Here is a 20,497-nt window from a genome sequence, read left to right as displayed (position 1 = left end):
CAGAGTCTGGTCTTTCTGGGTAATATTATGGAGGTCTCCTGTACTAGCTATCTGCACAGAGCTGGGACAACGTGCACATACAAACTGACAGCATTGGCTGACCCTGACTGCTGATTTGGTAAGGGTGAGCTGCCCACTGTAGGACTTGCCATCTAACATGACACAAAACTCTGAGTTAGGGAACCCCCTTACCTTTTCCTTCATAATCCCCACAGCTTGATGAGGAATAGAGCTGCTGGGTAACAAGGCAGGCCATAGGAGTTTAAAAAAGAATGTTTGGAAAGGTGGACTGGAATATGTAAGTCTATGATAGGGACAGTAGCCTGAAAGAAGACTAAAAGTAAGAAGTGTAGAATATTGAAAACTATTGCCATGGCGCTGTGACGGCTAAGACAACATGCAACAAAATTGATGGGACAAGTAACAGAACCAAAACGAGAAGAAGTAACTCAAGCTGTCGAGCACTGGAACGCCCAGGCCCTCCTGCCAGGGCATCAGGCAATTCAGATGCATGATATGCTTGAGCAAATGAAACAGGAAACTAAGAATCTGGGAACTGCAAAGGAAATCTGCAAAAAAGTGCCATCTCCTAGTATAAATATAGAAGTGCAACAACAGACGACAGGTACTTTCATAGCACCTGGTATGTGGGGACAGAAATGGAAAAGTGGCTTTAGCAAAATTGGAACATGGGATTGTTGGAGCAGGTGGTGCAACGGGGACATGTGGAATGATCTAGACCACCCCCTATCTAACAATCCTGGGCAGAGGCCACTGCACTGTACCAACACCTTATGATAAGAACCAGGGCTTGGCAAAACCTAAACCGAGACAGTGGTACCTCTTAGCATGGGAGAAGCAAATGGATAGGGGGAGGAAGAACACTCAGATGGGTCTTTCCAAAGAGTGGAGATTGAATAGGTAAAGAAACACAATGGTTAACAGATTTCATTAGACAACGTGGGCTGTGAACTGCTCATGGGTAAGGCTACAATTAAGTCACAGAGATTATAAGTCACGCAATCCATGGCTTCCAGCGACCTCCGTGACTTCAGTCTGGTTGGGAGCTGCAGGCTCCCCTGTCGCCCATGGGGACAGGGAGCCGCTGTAGCCCTGCTGCCTCTAGTGGACCCTGGGGCTCTAAGCCGCCGTGGGTGGCAGGTTCGCCATGAGCTCCTGGCTGCCGCAGGCCGTGGGGAACCCCCAGAGCTCTCAGCCCCTGTGAGGAACCCTCAAGCTTACAGGCCCCCAAACCTGTGGGCAGCAGGGGTACCCTGCAGCTCCTAGCCCCCACAAACGGCAGGGGCACCCCACAGCTCATGGCTCTGGGGGAACCGCCGAGCTCCTAGCCACCGTGGGCCCTTGGAGCTGCAGGTAGCGGGGGTACCCCACAGCTCCCGGCTGACACCAGAGGTGAGGGCACCCCACAGCCCCCATGGGCAGCGAGGGGACCCCCAGAGCTGCAGGCAGCAGCGGTATGGGATGGGTAGAGGTTGTGGGATGAGTAGAGGCAGAGGAGTAGGAAGAAACGGTGAATGGACACCAATGGGGCAGTTGATACAGGAGAATAGAGCTCTGAAAGGCTAGATGGATAATTTACAGGCATAGCTGCAAGCATGTAGGATTAGTGGGGACAGTAGAAATAAAGATAAGAAAACAGAGCCTGGGGCTGTGGTATTAAATGATCCCCATCACCAACAAACAAATGCCATAGGACAGCCCTCCCCAGGACTCGGAGTGCGTTTTCCAACAACCCATGACTGTAGATGTTTGGGGATGCCCCCATATAAGCATTGGAGTCAGGGACGGGCTTGTCAATTTTTTATTAGATACAGGGGCAGGGATCCCCATAGTAAAAGATATGTGTAATGCATACCAGTTACAGTCAGTACAAATGCAGGGAATGTAATGTTAAAATATTACCTCTCTAGTTTTGTGCACATGCAGTTCAGGAAAAGTGTGCCATTGAAGGGAGAGAACATTTGATTGGAGCAGAAACAATAAACAATAAAGCAATTGGGAATAATCACTGATTTCCCAAATATGTGTCTCAGACAAGCCCTTACCATGAAGCGTGGGGGAAAGATGTTAAATTGAGCCCTCTAGGGCTAGCAGCCCAAACAGTGAAGGTGATAAATTCAAAGAACCATGCAGGAGGGCTGGGAAATGTGGTGGACTGAAATACAAACTGTGTGGGCTAAAGATTCCCTGGACACAAAAAGCACAGTCCTTAGTTAGCTTGGAGGGAGATATTCCCCCATAGGTTAAACAATATCCAATACCCCAGGAAGCAAAGGAATCATTATGACAGGGCCTGACTTTTGCTCATAGCCTGGTTTTTGCTGACTTTGGTTCAGGCCTTGCACCAGGCCCCAGGCTCTCTCTACTACAGCCTCCTGATTCTACTCCGAGGAATTAGCAATTCCTGCCTGGGGGAGGCAGCAGTGCTGTTTGCACTGGAGTGTCATTATGCCTTTTGGCACACAGGAGACGCCTGGTCTGCTCTGGTGCTGCCTCGTTCCTGCGTGCGGTTTAGTTCAAATTGGTTCCTCTTCATTCAAAGGAATCAACTCACTAGCTTCAGACAGAGCAGGAAAAGAGTGGCTAAGCAGAACTGCAGCCTCCGTTCCATGTGATTTTTACAGAGCTGCTCTGCTATGGCGGTGCTTTATCTGCTCAGCTTACTGCTTGCACCCCCCAGCAATTTCACCCTACCCAGCCAGCTGCTGGCTTTACTGTTACAGGCAAAACCAACTAATCTAGGAAAGGGGTTATTGATAGTAGCAGAATAAAGTGCCCAGGGCTAAAAAAGTCTCTTGGATCCCTCTGCGATGTTAAGTAGAGAAGAAGAGTGGCTAGATGAGTCTGGTCCCTTCCCCCCAGCCCCATGTCACTGTTGTGTGATTACATTGCACACACAACAACTACCTAAAGCTACTCAGGTTGCTGAGTTAAGTGCATCAATGTTAGGAAATTCCAGGACTAAGGTTGCCTGTGAAATCTTAATTTGGCCCCCTGGTCCACATGCATTTGGGTACAGTCTTTAATTAATTTAATTTAGTCTTTAATTTAGTTACATGGTCACATGGTACATTTTCAACAGGCCCCTTCCTCATTCCGTGCACAGGATGGACTTACTCACTGAGTGAGCAGCTGTTCGATATGTTGGTTTGTTGTTATTGTTTAGTCAGCGGCCCCAGACCTTATTTACTGCACACTTTTCAAACCCTGTTCTAATACAGAATTGATTTCCTCTCAGGGTTGGTACTCATCACTATAGTATCCACACAGGGTCAGATTAATCTTTTGTGGGCCCGGCTCCAAACATATTTGTGGGCCTCCATGGGGGCAATGGAGCATGGTGCAGGGAGGTCGGTCCCCAGAACGAGGGGCCAGCCAGAGGCAATGGGGCATGGCACTGCAGGGGCCTACCTGCTCCCAGCCCAGTGCGAGGGCACTGTTTACAAACTGGCAGTTGCCAAATGCACAGTGGCCCACCTGGCCCTGTGCAGCCAGCGTGCCTCTTCCCCTCGGGGGTGGGCGCATGTTGTGCCACACAGCCCCCCTTGCCCAACACGAACACCACCACCCCCAACTCCCTATCGCCAGAGCCCCCCCTTACCTGCTATGCCCAGCACCCCTTCCACAAATGCACAGCACCCTGCACATCACCACCCCGGCCCACAACCCCAACACAACTGCCCAGCACCCCACACAGAACCCCCATTTCCTAGTGCCCCAAGACACACATCTTCCCTGCCCCTAGAGCCCCCAGAGACCCACTCCCCCAAGCCCTGCCTCCCGGGCGCACTCACCAACCCTGCTGGGAGGTGTCGGTGTCTGCTGGGCTGAGCCAGCAATGCAGCCAGGGCTGGTCCTGGGGCGTGGAATCGCTCCTGCCCCTCAGGAGTGGCGCGATCAGCCAGGCCAGCGCCTGCCCCGGCTGGGCTCCCTTAGGACCCACTTGCCTGGAGGAGCCCAGCCAAGCCCCCCCTCCCCCCCTCCCCACTGTTCCCTCCCCCCTAAACTGACCGAGACTGGCTGGGCTTCTGCACCAGTCCCAGGCAGCTCAGCTCCGGGGAGACAGGCGGGACCCCACAGGGAAGCAGGGACTAGCCGGAGGTGCACTGGGGTCCGGGGTGGGATTAGGGGGCAGAGAGGAGCCCTAGGCCGGCCGGTGACATGAGGGGGGGTTATCCCCAGCTCATTTTGAGATGCCTAGGACCTGATTTTTAAGAGTACTTAGCATTTTATAGCACTTAATGTATTCAAGCACTCCAGTGACTGTAGTTGCAACACAGTGCTCAGCACTTCTGCAAATCAGGTGCCAGGTCTCAAGGTGGGCACCCGGAAAATGAGGCACACCCCATTAGTGACCCTCTGTGAAAAACTTGCTAAATGACTTGCCTCGCATCACATGGGAACTCTGGCAGAGGTAGGGATATAGACTCCAGGTCAGTAATCAAGTGCTATAACTAGGAGACCAACCTTTCCCTCATGCCCCTCCGCCTCACATGCAGCCTTAATCCTGGCATCTCCTACCTTTTGTGTGCTTGCCTGTGCCACCTTAATGTTCTGTTTAACATTGTTTCTATGTGTATGATTTCCTAGAAATCCCACCATGTTGACACCCCCATGGTGCATCAGCAGGGCTGGCACCTTAGCTCCACCACACAGACCTCTAGCAGCTGATAGCAAGAGTAGCTTGTCATCCTGTGTGTGGACAGCGCTGTGGGGGAGGGGACACTTTTGCCAGTGGGTTCCACAGGTATTGGCTGACAGCACAGGAATGGTGAGATTTAAGAATTTTTGGTTCTAGTGTTGGCTCTGGAGGGGTTTCTGCCTGTCCTCTCCACCCTGTCCCAGTCCTTCTCCTCTCCTCTCAGCCTCCCCATGGCTCTTCGTCCGAGGGAAAAGCCTTCTGTGCCCCCAGCAAGCACACTATGCAAATAGATTTAATTTTATGCAAATCAATCTACTTTTTTTAGTCAGCAAATGTTGGTAGGTGCAGCGTACGCATCAGTTATTTAGGGTGAATGACATTACAGGGCCGGTGTCATTATAAATCCCTAGGCTATACCCTCCCAGGAAATTCAGTTAAAATGAAACATAAGAGCTTTAGCCCTGGTAGGATCTAGAGATGTCCTGGGAAGGCACCAGAGAGCCTGAGCGCTGCCCTACAGTGAGGGCCACCATGGAGGGAGAATATTCAATAAAGCCAGTGGTTTGTTAAGAATCCGTTTGAGCTGTGCCTACAAACACCACAGGGCATTAACCATACTTGCATGGTTACTGCCTGGTGTTACTACAGAGCGGAGTTACACTTGTGGGTGGCTTAACTGTGTGTTTAACCGTTTGGGTTTATTTAAGTGTAACTTCAGCTCTGAATTTCCTGAGTTTAGAATGCTCAGTGTGGGGCTAATTACAGCACTCCTACCATGCAGATTGCCCTGACTTACTAATGACTTCTCACCCTTCGTGGAATTTTAATGTCATTTTTGTCTGGGCACATTACGTTGTACTGCTGCACTCGCTAGTCCTGTTGTACTATTGTGTGGGTGCCATGCCTGGAACCACCCTGCTGCAGCCGGGAACAGTTACAGACTCCTAGACCTGAAGGGCCCCGCATGATAATTTCACTGCACTTTCCTGAGCGATTGGTCTGACCCTCGTGTTGCAATAAAGTCTGGTGTTTCCTCCTCATAACCGAGGCTCTCTCCTGCCGCAGGGCTGCTGCTGTGGTACAGACCAGTATCTCGCGCTGCACGTTCACGGGGACTTCCCTAGTTCTTACCCCGCTGAGAAACTGTCACTAGGGAACACTAAACGCCAAGGCTGGGCTATGAAGAGCTGCTAGATCACTGGCTCTTAGGGTGGCCACCCGCCCTCAGCAGGTGGCACATCTCAAGGAAAGGCCTGAGCTGGAGGCATTCCCATGAGTCCCCTGCATGGAAATGTTGGCAATTGATCCCCACACCCCAGAGGGCTTTATGCTCAGTTACTGTTACACAGAGAGGCAGAGGCCTCTGGAAAAGATCCCTGCTCCCCTCCTTGATACCCCCCATGAGAGAGGAGCCAGGGAGCAGACCAGCCTGGCCTCTGGCTGCAGGAGGGAATATGGGAGGGGGGTCAGAGAGGGGCCTGTGCCACACCCTGGGTCTGAGCAGCCCCAAAGGCCATGGGAGTGTGGATTGGGCGCTGAACTTCATTGTTTGGGCCCCGCTCTAGGCTGAGGCAGGAGCCACTGAGACCACCGTGAGTGGGGCGAGGCCAGCACGTCATAGCAATGGGGTGGGGAGCCTGGATAGTTTAATAACATGCGATTGTTTAGCTGGAACCATCTGAAAGGACATGGGGGGTGCGGGAGAATTGAAGCACAGAGGGGAGCCTGGGCCGATGACACTTGAGCCTGTCCCCGCCATGTGATGCAGGGAAAAGAGGGCTAGTAAAGTCATTTCTTCTGCACTGTTCTTCAGCACCCCAGCAGGCCTCACGGGGAGGTGGGAATGGGGCATCCCAGCTCCCCGCGAAGTCATGGGGAACAGGTGCTGGTACTGCCCACATGAAGTCAGTTCATCACAACTTCCCCTGGTGCCTCAGTTCCCAGGGGTGATGGTCTCTCCCTGCAGGTGCAGAGGACCCAGTAGCTCCTAGTCCCTCCTGCTGGGCCCAGGCCTGGTGCAGAGGCTGTGGCGATGAGCTCAGTCTGCAGTGCTGGGAGTCACCTGGGCCAGTACAGGTGCTTGGGAGAGCCGACCCTGTCCCGATGCCTTGGTGGGCTGTGAAAGCCCTGCCTCTGCCATGTTCATGGGGAGCCCCATACCACGCAGGGGAGGCTCATGGGGCTAGGGGTTGCCTGGCTTCCTGGGGCCTTCTCAGGAAGGACGTGACAGGGAAGCGTTAGGCACCAACATCTCTCTGATCCTGACCACCAGGCCGCACTGTGGCCAATCCCCATCTGTTAGGATATAGATAGTCAGGCCTGTCTGTAAAGGCCTATACATTAAGAATTTAGGGATATGTTTATCATTTAGCTAGTTATAGAGGTATAAAAGAAAGAATCAAAATCACTGCCTGTACGAGGGCCTTCTCTCAGTGACAGCCTGAGGCCCTGTTCTTAAGCTAAGGCCTTTGGCTAAGCAGTGGGAGCAGGCATAAGCTGGAAAGCGAACAGTCATGTTCTCACACATTTCAAATCAGTCATATTGAAATAAGGCAATCTGGGGCTCTTAGAAAGGTAGTAAGTTGGGATTCGAAAATAAGGAAAAAGGAACTTGGATTTAAGCTGCTGGAAGTTCACCCCAATAAACAATGAATTGTTTGCACCTTCGGACTTCGGGTATTGTTGCTCTCTGTTCATGCGAGAAGGACCAGAGAAGTGGGAGGGTGAAGGAATAAGCCCTCTACCACCATCTTGGCCCCTTAACTACAGCCCCTTGCTGCCCCCTCTCCCCACCAGCCTTCAGGGGGTCTCCTTCCCCTCCCTGCCCTCATGCCATCCTCTGTGGTGCTGAGTCCTCTCATTCCCCCCCTAAAACCAACCTGGCTCTGGGGCTCCTTCCCCACTCCCAGCCGTGGCTGTGTGCCTTCCCCAACATGCCCAGCGCCCCCCTGCTGTCCATGGTCAGAGCAGCAGGGCTGTCCCTAGCTATTCTGGGGCCCTACGCAGGCCACCTCCCAGGGGTGTGTGTGGGGCTCAGGTAGGATGACCAGATGTCCTGATTTTATGGGGACAGTCCTGATATTTGGGGCTTTTTCTTATATAGGCCTTTATTACCTCCCACCCCCGTCCCGATTTTTCATGCTTGATATCTGGGCACCCTAGGCCCAGGCCTCCGTGGGAGAAGCTGGCTTGGGGGGGCAGGAGGGAACTGCCCCCCAGCACTCACCGGCGGTGCGGCTGGGGCTGGGTCGCTGCACTTCCCACCACCAGTGAGTGCAGGCATAGGCGCCAACTCCGTGGGTGCTCTGGGTCTGGAGTACCCATGGGGAAAAATTGGTGGGTGCTCTGCACCCACCGGCAGCTAGCTGCCCCGCCCCCTACCCCAGCTCACCTCCGCCTCCTCCCCTGAGCCCACCGCCGCATCCTGCTTCTCCCTCCTCCCTACCAGCACGTGCTGGGAGGGTGGAGGAGGGGGAACGAGGCACTTGGAAGAGGAGGCGGGGCTGGGGTAGGGATTTGGAGAAGGTTTCAATAGGGACAGGGAGGGGTGGAGTTAGGGCGGGGACTTTGGGGCGGGGGCAGGGCCAGCCAGTCACCTGACCTGGGGCCTGGTTGGACCCAGTGAGTGCGTGACATGCTCCAGAGCCCATCTTGCTGCACCTGGCCTGTTCCTTTGATGTCTGGAAGCTGCTCCCAGTTCCCCAGCCAAGATTGGCTGGGTTTCTCCTCGCTCTTGGTTGGATTTGTGCTGGGGCCCTATGGGAAACTAGCACAGCATGTCTGAGCCTGGCTCCAGGTGGAGAGTCTTGCCTGAGACCTACATCTGCAGTAGTTCCAGTGGGCAATGGATTCCCTTAGGGCTTAGCCCTATAGCATTTGGCTAGAGACTGGGACCTAACTCTGCAATGAGTTCTGTCAGGTCTCAGCCCCTTGGCATAGGGATACCCCTAGATGGGGCATCCAGACCTGCTCCATGTCACACCCCTACGTATGCTCATGGTGTGTCAAATGTTCCCACCCAACGGGCAGAACCTTACCCCTTCCTGACAATGTCACATACTGCCTGGAACTTGGGAGCACCTAATAGCCCAGGGCCTGTGCGTTGAATCCCGGCTTGTTGAGTGGGAAGGCTGGGCCAGATACAAAGGCTGCTGGGATAATTTGCTAACGACTGTGCAGCTCTTTCCAAACCCCACCATGGGGTCTCATCACCCACTATTGTCCGGAGGGAGGAAGTGAGGCACGTGGGGAAAGAACTTGTCCAAGGTCACACAGTGGGAGTAGAAGCCAGGAATCTTGACTCCCACTGCCCCTATTCTAACCCTGAGACCCCACGACACTCCCACAGCTGCAAACAGACCCTGGGGTCCTCATCACCCTTCCCCGCTGCTGAATTGGAACAGCTGGAGTGCAACCTGGTTAACAGTCTCACAGCTGGCACAGTTCAGAGGCAGGAAGTGTTGCAAGCCAGCTCTGAAGGTGGGTAATAGCCTGGTTGTGTTTCAAAAGCCTGGGATACAGGGTAATGCCTCCCCCTGCCCCCCCTCACAGCCTTATCTCTGGCCCCAGTGCAGCTGGCAAGGGACAGAGTTAAAGTGACATTGGGGGGGGGGGGGGTGCACCTCAGGTCTGCATTCCCTGGTTTCCAGAGTTAAGTTCAGCCCCGCTCTGCACTGGGGAGAGGCATGTAGCAGCTGTGGGCAGCCTGAACACTGTGGGAGCAAAGCTTGTGGCTGCTACATTCCTTGGTTTTAAACAAACGTTCTCAGTACGCCCCATACCCAGTGCAGGGGCACAGAGCTGTGCAGTGGAAAGTGGGCTTCAGCTCTGCCCTCCCCCCCCCCCCGACTCCCTGCAGGGTAGAGAAGGGGCTAAGTACAGCCAGCATTTGCTGGGGCTGGGGTATTTGCTACCCAAGGACCAGAGGGCAGGGGAGGAGGAGGGGCTGGGCTGTGGAAGATAGGGGGGCTGAGAAAAAACCCAGGAAGTTACTGCCCACAACCTTTCAATGCAGGGGAGAGTGCCCAGTGCTGCCTTGTGTAGGGTTACCATATTTCAGCGAGCAAAAAAGAGGACGGGAGGAGCCCCGCCCTAGCCCCTGCCCCTCCCACTTCCCGCCCCCCCGGACCTCCCAACCCTCCCCCCGTTCCTTGTCCCCTGACTACCCCCTCCTGGGACCCCTGCCCCTAACTGCCCCCCAGGACTATCTAAGCCTCCCTGCCTCTTGTCCCCTGACTGCCCCAACCTTTATCCACACCCCCACCCCCAGACAGACCCCTGGGACTCCCACGCCCCATCCAACCACTCCCCACCCCCTGACAGCCCCCCCCCGAACTCCCAACCCATCTAAACCCCTCTGCTCCCTGTCCCCTGACTGCTCCGATCCCTCTCCGCACTCCTGCCCCCTGACAGCTCCCCCCCAGAACTCCCAGCCCCCTACCCCCCCCCCCGCTCCTTGTCCCCTGACTGCCCCCTCCTGGGACCCCTGCTCCTAACTGCCCTCCAGAACCCCACCCCCTACCTAAGACTCCCTGTTCCTTGTCCCCTAACTGCCCCCTCCTAAGACCCCCCCCCCCCAACTGCCCACCAGGACCCTACCCCCTACCTGTACCCTGACTGCCCAAAACTTTCTCCACTCCCCCCAAAAAGCCCCCCCCCGTTTCTTGACTGCCCCCTCCAGAACCTCCCTGCCCCTTCTCCTGCCCCCCCTTACCCTGCTGCTCAGAACAGGGTGTTGGGCTCTGTGCGAGCCGGACACGTGGCTAAGCTCCCCAGCACAACAAAACCCGGTCCCTGGCCCTGCACAACAAAACCCGGTCCCTGGTCCGGACCGGGTTGCAGGGGAGAGCTGCCCTTGTATCAGCACAAAGTGCTCTCGCTCCCGTTTTGCTACGCTGCATGGCAGAAACCGCTCCCAGTTGCAAAAGGGGAGGGCTGCACTTTGTGCTGAGACACTTGCTCAGAATGCAGGGCGGATCCGGCTCCTCTCCAGCTGCTCCGGAGTCCAGCCCGGGACTTTCCTGCAGCCCTCCCAGCCGCTCGCCCTGCTGTGCCGGGGGAGGGGGGAAATCCCGGACATTGTGAGTGCTTTACAAATTCCCCCCGGACGCTATTTTTAGCACAAAAAGGAGGACATGTCCGGGTAAATCCGGACGAATGGTAACCCTAGCCTTGTGTCCCCCAGACCATGGAGGAGGAGGCGCCGAGGATTGAATTACAGGGAGGGAGTGAGACCAGTTTTTAAAGACACATGAAGTACAGTTCTGACTTCCTCCTTTCCACCCCACACTCCCCTGCGTTGCTTCAAGCCCCACTGCTCAGCCTTCCTCACTACTCCAACACCCCCCATGCCCACAGCTCCACCCTCCGCCTTATCCCACAGGTCAAACAGATTCTGCCTTGCCAGACCAATGGGGGGGAGAGGGGGGAAGGGTGTGAATGCCCCTGCTGAGGGCTCTCCCCTGAGGATTCCCAGCCTCAGCCCCCAGGAACTGAAATCAAGGGCCTGGGAAAAAGAACAAACTCAAGCTCCACCCAAACCAGCATCTCCAACGGCATTTGAACTAGGCCAGCAGCAAGCGCACTGCTGTAGCTTCCGCATGGGCTTGACACGGCAATAACCTAATCTGGAAGTACAAAGGCCCTGGTAACAGTGATGGCCTCTCTCAGAGAAGGGGCTGTTACTTCCTAGCCAGTGAAGTAGAGACAATCCCGCCTGGTGAGGGCTGCTCCCTGAGGCTCCAACCCCCTTACTTACTGCAGCAGATACTGCCGTCTCCTCCCCCAGGTTAGTGGGTCCCAAGCAGAGTGGACAACTAGCTAGGCACATGGCAGTTACTCTCTGCCTCATCCCCATCTGCTAAGTCACTTGAAGGAAGATAAATGCACATTAAACACATCCGTGCTTTTTGGTTCTCCATGGAAGCAGTTGTTGTAGCCGACACAGGAAAGTATTTTATTGCCATGGGAGGGAAGGCAGACCCATGAAGTGATCACTCTAATAGGGCTTGAGCCACGCACTGAAAAGGTTGGCGAACTGCTGCCCTAGGTGCTTCACTGTGGCCACCAGCAGCATCCCCAACTCCATCCAAGCCTACTTCTATAGGCCAGGCCCTGGGAAAGCTCACCCGCTGCCCTGCCCGTCTGTGCAGAGACATACTGAGGACACAGGAAAGTCCTCCTGGGATCTGCCCAAGGCTACATCTGAGGTGTGTTAGCTGGGTGATGTTAAACAGAAGCTACTACAGTTGGACATTTTTAAATCAGCAAGTCCAGACAATCTGCCTCCAAGAATTTTAAAAACGCTGGCTGAGGAGCTCAATGAACCATTAATGTGGATTTTCAGAAAGTCTTGGAGCACTGGAGAAGTTCCATAAGACTGGAAGAATGCTAATGTGCTAATTTTTAAAAAAGGGTAAACTGGATGACAAGGGTAATTATAGGCACTTGAGCCTGAGATCAATTCCAGGGAGGATAATGGAGTGTCAGTTACAGCACTTGATTAATAACAAGTTAAAGGAGGGTAATGCAATTAATACAAATCAACATAGATTTATGGCAAATAGATCCTATCAAGCTAACTTTTTTTTTTTAAATGAGATTACAAGTTTGGTTGACAAAAGTATTAGGTTGATGGGATATACTTAGACTTTTGTAAGGCATTTGATTTAGTACTGCATGGCATTTTGATTAAAAACTGGAATGATATTAAAATTAACAGCATACATTAAATAATTAAAAACTGGCTAACTGATAGGTCTCAAATGTAATTGTAAATGGGGAATTAAACAGGTTTATTTCTAGTGGGGTCCTGCAGGATTGGTTTTTGGTCCTATGCTAGTTAACATTTTTATTAGTGTCCTGGGAGAAAACATAACATGAAAATGATGCAAAAATTGGGGGAAATAGTAAATAATGACGAGGACAGGTCACTGATTTAGAGCAATCTGGATCCTTTGGTAAACTGGGTGCAAACAATATGTTTTTAATAAGGCTAAATTTAAATGTATAGATCCAGGAACCAAGAATGCAGGCCATACTTACAGGGAAGCAATGACTCTGAAAAAGACTTGCGGGGGTCATGGTGAACAGTGTGACGCTGTGGCCAAAAGAGCTGATATAATCCTGGGATGTATAAACAGGGGAATCTCAAGTAGGGCTAAAGTTCATTTAACCTCTGTATTTGGCACTGGTGCGACTGCTGCTGGAATAGCGTCCAGTTCCAATGCCCACAATTCATGAAGAATTTTGATCGACTGATGAGGGTTCAGAGAGGAGCCACAAGAATGATTAAAGGATTAGAAAACCTGCCTTATAGTGATAAACAAATAGACTCTGAGTCTAACAAAGAGAAGGTTAGGGGGTAACTTGATTACAGTATAAAAGTACCTACATGGGGAACAAATATTTGATAATGGGCTCTTCAGTCTTGCAGAGAAAGGTCTAACACGGGGTAGGCAACCTATGGCACACATGCCGAAGGCAGCACGCAAGCTGATTTTCAGTGGCACTCACACTGCCCAGGTCCTGGCCACTGGTCTGGGGGCTCTGCATTTTAATTTCATTTTAAATGAAGCTTCTTAAACCTGTTAAAAACCTTATTTACTTTACATACAACAATAGTTTAGTTATATATTATAGACTTATAGAAAGAGACCTTCTAAAAACATTAAAATGTATTACTGGCATGCGAAACCTTAGAGTGAATAAATGAAGATTCGGCACACCACTGCTGAAAGGTTGCCGACCCCTGAACATGATCCAGTGGCTGGAAGTTGAAGCTAGACACACTCAGACAGGAAATAAGGCGTACATTTTTGACAGTAAGAGTAATTAACCACTGGAACAACTGACCGAGGGGGTTGATGGATTCTCCACCACTGACCATTTTTAAAATCAAAATTTGATGTTTTTCTAAAAGATCTGCTCTAGGAATGATTTTGGGGCAGTTCTGTGGCCTATTATACAGGAGATCAGAGTAGATGATCACAATGGTCCTTCTGGCCATGGCCTATGACTCTATAAAGGTAAAAGATGTTGCAGTGGGTCCAGTACTAGGGGAAAGCATGTGATTAGATCGAGGTTAATTAATTAACATCTTTTATTGGACCAACTTCTGTTGGTGAGAGAGACAAGCTTTCAAGCTCCACAGAGCTCTTCTGAAGGACTGGGAAACATACTCAGTGTCACAGCTAAATAGAAGGTGGAACAGATTGTTTAGCATGAGGAGTTAATACACATTTCAAGGGACCATTCAAGTTGAACTGGCCTGTTAACATCTCTCCACCCATAGGGGTGGGGGAGACAGCTGCAGGGGGAGCCAGGGGGCAGTTGTTACTGGGTTAGTTTGTTGTAATGAACCATAAATTCAGTGTCTGTTCAGTCCATGATTTTTAGTGTCTAGCAGAGTTATGCATTTAAGCTCCCAGGCTTGTCTTCTGAAGGTGCTGTGCAGGTTTCCTTGGAGGATGAGGACTGAGAGGTCAGACCCAGAGTGATCGCTCTGGGAGAAGTGTTCACCCACAGCTGACAGGGTGGTTTTGTCTTTAATAATTTTCTGTGAGAGTTCATATGAGAGCATCATGATTGTCTGGCTATGGGACCCTTCATAACTTCTCAGGACAGCTGGGTTGATGCTCACGCTGCCCCAACAGGCAGCCTTCTGTGAGATGAGCACATCCAGCAAGGAGAAGCCATTCTTGAGGGAGACCCCTAGTTAAGTGCTTGGCAATTCACTGCAATCCTGAGCAAAACAGCATCTCCAGGGCGAGTGGAGGGCTGAGGGGCTGTGAAATCCAGTGAGATGTGAAGCGAGGACAAACGTTTCCAAGCTGCCATGCAGGGAGCTGGAGTGCCCCCCGCCCCCCCCCCCCGTGTATGTGAAATCTGTAGCTCTCCCATCAGTGATCTCATGTGCTGCAGCAAGGCCCCATCTTGGGCTTTGATCTCCATAACCTGCACTTTCAGCTAAACATGGTTTATGGACAATGACAAAAAGTCCAGTCACTGCCTGCCTGCAAACCTCCTGCCAGTATACACTGGTCACACAGAAACAGGAGGACACGGAGCTGAATCTACTGCACACTCAGATTTACTGGGTGCAGGTCTCAGTGTGACTGCAGAATTTAAACTCCTGCCCCAAAATGCCAGGTGCCTTCTGCATCAGGTGAGTGATGGTGCAGATCTGAAGTGGTAAGTGCCAGCCCAAGTCCATGAGGGCACTGCAACTAAGATCTTCATTTACTACCAACCACCCCCAGACCGTCACCCGCAAATAGTGAGCGCTCCAGAGTGGGTTTCATTTTTATTTCTTTGAGTTTTATTCCAACTAGAACAGGAGTCTAGCTGTTTTCCAACCGAAATTACAGACCAAGATAAAAGAGGACAATATGGTTTTGAAGCTATTCCTATGAACAGAATGTAGCAGGTTAATGGCCCAGTCCCATTGCTACTGGGTACACAGGTCAGACGTATACACAGAGGTTACAGATCACAGACATGTACATGTAGCATAAGAACAGCAGAAATGAGCGACAGTTAGCAATGAGACAAGTCTAACGTTATCCATTAGGATTTGGCTTTTGGGACAGAGCTTTGAGTTTGTTTTGGCCAATTCAAGTGCCAAATAGTTGTATGGACAGTTACAGCATTTTTTTGGGCAGCCACAAGACAGCCAGGGTTGCAAATTTGAAAACCTACTTTCTCTGTATGTTAACGTGTAAATTATCAAATGAGCCTGGAAGCCATTTCTAACACGAACACATCACAAAGGCAGTGTCTCCGCAGAGCAGCCCCAAGGCAAGGCCGGAGTTAAGCAGCATGGAAACTGACTCATAGCAGAAACCCTGTCACCATCCGTAACCTTCATTTTCAGGTATGTTCAGGCTGTCGGTCCTGAGTCCGTGCAAGGGTTTTCCCACCATGAAGCAGCACGTCTGATTTAAAGCATAGACTTGATTTAAACACTTTTCACTTAGTTTTTCGGATGAGGAAGCACCTTGTTGGAATAGTAAGGCCCTGCCTGCCCCTTTCCACGTACTGTGAGACGGGGCACCTCTGGAGACGGGTCCTGTTCGCCTGGCAACAGGGAAGACACCTCTGCATAGTTCTCAACCTTTCCTTTGATATGTGTAGCACCCACTCCCCCCTCAAAGGCAACTGGATGAGCTATCCTACTGAGATTAACTGGCACCGACGTGATCTGTTGGAACCAGCAATTGGACAGCAATTGCACACTATGGAGCACAGCCAGTATGGCACGTCCCGGCACTGAACTCAGCCCTTCCTGATTGTGGTTCCCTAGTACATCCACTGCTCATGGAGGACCCAGTGCTGGGACAATCCAACTCCCGGTGCCAAGCAGTTAACATAACAAAATATTGGTACCAAAAGAGTTATATAAAACGTCACTAATCCCCAAAGCCCCCAGCCACAGTCTACTCCCTTGCTGAGCCCCAGAGATCTCAGCTAACATATAGCTCAGACTAAACAGATTTGGTGGAAAGAAAATTAAAAATAGCTTGCACAGCTACAGAGTTGCAGATCCTTTTTCTAAAACTCCCCTCAGCCTCCAACAGACGGATACAGAAGCAGCAGCTTATTTGCAATGTGGATAGTGACAGACGAATCCCACTACACTCTGGTTTATTAAGAGCAATTCCAGTCGTTCTGCATTAACTTAGAGAGATTGTTGCCAGGAATCTGTTGGGGCCCAAGGCACATAACTACTGTTTGGGAGCAAAACACCATTTGCCATCAAACCACCAATCCCCACTCTGGGCACGATGCCAGGCCCCGCCCATTACACAAAGTCAATTTAAAAAACATGAATAAAATGATGGAAAAGAAAACGATGTAAGTCATTCTGCAATGAGTGACCGAGGCTGGAATTTCAGATACGCAGTATCAATCAACAACATCATATACATCCTCTCCAGAGGCACAGACAGCTAGATACAACACAGCGAGAGGACCAGCTCGAGAGCCCATCTTCTCCTCATTGATGGCATTTCACATTCAACTTGACAGGTAATGGCTTCTCTCCCCCAGTGAATACAATACTCCTCCGGACGGCCCCGCTCTACTAGGACTCGGTGCTTCGGCGTCTCTAGTCTGAAGGACGGCATGCTGCTCTGCTACAGCACAGTCTCACACCTGTTGCTGAACAGGTGGTTTATAACTGCTGGATCTGCCACAGTCGAGGTATCTCCCAGATCTCGGTCGTTCTTTGCAATCTTCCTTAATACGCGCCTCATAATTTTACCTGTCAAACAAAGAGCTGTGGTGATTCGCTTGTATGTCCAGGGAGTCAAACCAAGACTCAGAGTTGGTTTTCAGGAGGCTCCCCCTGAATAAGCCATATTGGGTCATAGCTTTCTTCAAGTCTAGACATGCAGAGACCTGGGCAATCCAAGACCATTCTCAGGACAGCTGGACCCCACCAAAATCTTTCATAATTATCCTAGACTGCTGATCCCCACTGGGAGCACTCCGGTGACTCCCTTCCTCCGGGGCTGCCCGGCCTGCAGACACCAGGAGCTCTGCTGCTTGCTTCCCAAACGGTGTATCTGAGAAGAGTGAACCAGGACTCCTTACCTGAGCGGGTCTTGGGCAGACCAGGAGCATGCTGGATGTAATCAGGGGTTGCTATCGGTCCAATTTTTTCTCTGACTACAAAACAGAGATTTTCAGTATAATTATTAAGATTTCCCAGAGCACTTTTTAGGGCAAAGTGACTCAGCGAGAGCTGGAACCCAAGTGAGCAGCAAGTGGGACAAATGAGCCCACCAGGGCTGCACTGCGATACTCCGGTATCTCTGCTGTTGGCAAAGGTGTGGGTGTTGGCAGAATGGGGCCAGGCAGCACAATCGCACTGCTCAGGATTCTGCACCTGGAGACCCGGGGCTGGAGGGGAGGAGAGTGCATGCAGCTCTCCACAAAACACACATGCTCCAGCTGCAGGAGAGATGTTTGACCATTTCTAGTCTCTCTCCATTGCTTCTAGGGAGCACTTAAGGACTTGAAATTAAGACAGCTTTCCCCAGGGTTTGTGCCCATTTCCACATAGCAATGACTGACCCCCCTCAGGGTTCCCCTGGGGCAACAGGCAACCTGGATGCATTTTGTTTACTGCTTTGTTCACGCACCACAGTCATCTCGGATGTCAATGGAGGTTGTGTCAGTTTAGCTGGACTCCCACACGCATCACACCACACCCATCTATAACTGCTCTGGGACGGCGCGCTGGATTCACCACCAGCTTACACCAGCTTTTCCAGTCTCCCATCCCGCTTGGTGCCACGTATGTGGGTTTACAGCAGCAAATGACGAGCCAGGAGAGGAATGCAAAGAGGCTCCCATGGGGCCTCTGCACGCCCATCACTGTCACTATCACTGTCTTCACGCCCATCCGCTAGCAGCATGGATGGGCTTTGGAAGGGACGCCCTGAGGCGGACGTGAGACCTGGACTGACATTCCCTCCCTTTCTAGGAAAACCAAGTCCACAGACATTGACCAAAACATTATGGTTTCAGTTAAAACGCAGCAGCAAGCACAGCAACCCATACGGTCCATGCACCAGCACAGATCACAACTACAGGAACCACGCATGCAGCAGCACCCACGCCTGCCTCCAACGCACACTCAGTGAACGGAGCTGGGGAACGAGGGGTCTGGACGCGTGCCAGCACAACGGCCCCCATGCCCGGGGCTGGAGAGGCAGAGGCTGTCCTGGAGAGCAGGAGCCAGGGGGTGTCATATGAGCAGCCACAACATTGGGCGGAGATCTAATTTTAGCCTCTGCTAGCCCTGGGACTCGACCCTTTTCCTTGATGTTGCTTTGCTACCCAAGCTGCAGGGGCACAAGGGGCTCAGATGGGAGCTGGCCATAGCCCTGGCAGGGCACTGGTGTTCTCTAGGCGAGAAGCACCTTCCTTCGGCGTGGCCACGCTGCTTAACTCCCCAGCAGGCACGTCAGCCCCTGCAGAGCCTTCGCCACGTCCAGCAGAGCCCTTCCCTCTTCTCTGGCGACAGGGGCACCTACCACAACACACTCTACACGAAAAACACCAACAGCTTTGCCGCCGTTACCTTGTTTTCTCAGCTCGTCCATCAGGGCTGTGGTGAATTTTTGGCCATCCCTCAAGGTCACAAAGCAGTAGAGGCACTCGCCTTTCACTGGGTGGGGGTGACTCACCACCGCAGCCTCAGAAACGGAGGAGTGCTCCACCAGGGCAGACTCCACCTCCGCGGTGCTCAGCAGGTGGCCTGGAAAGAAAGAGGCAGCGCTCTGCTGAGTCCAGCAGTGTCTGGCTCCCTTGCTCCAGGAGGGTCCTGGGAGCGAACAGGGCCCCTAAGCTCCGGTTAGGTGGTCTGTTTGCATGCACTACAACGGACTCTTGGGAGATTCTGCTCAGAGCCTTAGGGCAGCCCCCAGCTCGTTCTGGGGAGACCTTGTGCCATGTGCCCCATCCCTGGATACTTGACAAACAGCAGGAACTTTGTGTGAACAAAGGGAGAAGCCCAGGAAGCTACATTCTGTCCAGAACACGTGTCTCTGAGCAGGCCCTTCCATGGCTGGGCAAGCTGCCACCAACCACTGGGTGCTGATAACACCTAGCTATCCCACTGGCATTTAATGACACACCGAGCAGAGCTACCCATTAATTATAGGCTGTCACAGAACTGTCACTGTATCACACTAACGCCCATGGTACTAGAAAAGCTGCGTTCCTACCATACCCCAGCCAAAAGCAGAGGGAGCAGGTAACCAACAGGCCACTTCTGTCAGTTACTATCTAACGGATAGATCCTATCAAAGCACCCTGACATCTTTTTTTAAAAATGAGATGACAAGTTGTGTGATAAAAATAATAGTGTTGACATAATAGACTTAGACTTCTGTAAGGCATCTGACTTGGTACTGCACGACATTTTGATTGAAAAACTATAAAGATTTAAAATAAACCTGGCACACGTTAAATGGATTAAAAGCTGGCTAACAGATAGGTCTGAAAATGTCATTGTAATCATTATTGAAAGGGTGGGTTTCTAGTGGGATCCTGCTAAGATTTGTTCTGGGCCCTACGCTATTTAACATGTCTATCAACGACCTGGAAGAAAACAAAATTGTCACTGAAAAAGTTCACAGATGACACACAAACTGGAGGAGGGGTTAATAATGAAGAGGACAAGTCACTGATTCAGAGTAATCTGGATTGCTTGGTAAACTGGGTGCCAGCAAACGTGAGTTTAAATACGGCTTCATGTAAATGCATTCATCTAGATGCAAAGAACTTGGGCCACACTTACAGGATGGGGGATCTATTCTGGGAAGCAGTGACTCTGAAAAAGATTTGCAGGCTGTGGTGGATAATCAGCTGAACATGAGCTTCCAGTGTGACGCTGTGGCCAAAAGGGCTAATGCGATCCTGGGATGCACAAACAGGGGAAACTCGAGCAGGAGTAGAGAGGTTATTTTGCCTCCTGTATTTGGCACTGGTGCAAACTGCTGCTGGAATCCTGTGTCCAGTTCTGGTGTCCACAATTCAAGAAGGATGATGATAAATTGGAGATGGTTCAGAGAGGAGCGATGAGAATGAGTAAAGGGTTAGAAAACCTGCTTTATAGTGATCGACTCAAAGAGCTCAACCGATTTAGCTTAACAAAGAAGGTTAAAGGGTGACTTGATCACAGTCTACAAGTACTTACATGGGGAACCAATATTTAATAACGGGCTCTTCAGTCTAGCAGAGGAAGGTCTAACAGGATCCAATGACTGGGAGCTGAAGCTAGACCCATTCAGGCATAAGTGTTTAACGGGGAGGGGAATTAAC

General features: G+C 51.6%; 1 protein-coding gene across 10 annotated transcripts in view; it reads right to left on the bottom strand.

The window, feature by feature from the left end:
* Nucleotides 1–14,958: 14,958 nt before the first annotated feature.
* Nucleotides 14,959–20,497, bottom strand: part of ACSS2 (acyl-CoA synthetase short chain family member 2) — a 64,792-nt gene continuing 59,253 nt past the window's right edge. For 7 of the 10 annotated variants that reach the window (XM_042854964.2, XM_005295422.5, XM_065565684.1 and 4 more), the window contains 3 exons: nucleotides 18,753–18,929; nucleotides 17,258–17,332; nucleotides 14,959–16,925 (listed from right to left, as the gene is read on the bottom strand). In XM_042854964.2, the coding sequence (XP_042710898.1) occupies nucleotides 16,798–16,925; nucleotides 17,258–17,332; nucleotides 18,753–18,929 (380 nt within the window). In that variant the 3' untranslated portion in view covers nucleotides 14,959–16,797. The remainder of the gene's footprint in view (nucleotides 16,926–17,257; nucleotides 17,333–18,752; nucleotides 18,930–20,497) is intronic. The other 3 variants (XM_065565686.1, XM_042854966.2, XM_065565687.1) reach the window with 1 other exon arrangement.

The sequence above is a fragment of the Chrysemys picta genome, chromosome 13, assembly GCF_011386835.1.
Source record: "Chrysemys picta bellii isolate R12L10 chromosome 13, ASM1138683v2, whole genome shotgun sequence".
In the NCBI taxonomy this organism is placed as follows: Eukaryota; Metazoa; Chordata; order Testudines; family Emydidae; genus Chrysemys; species Chrysemys picta.
Note: the sequence above shows the minus strand (reverse complement) of the source record. Positions and strands in the feature narration are given on the sequence as shown.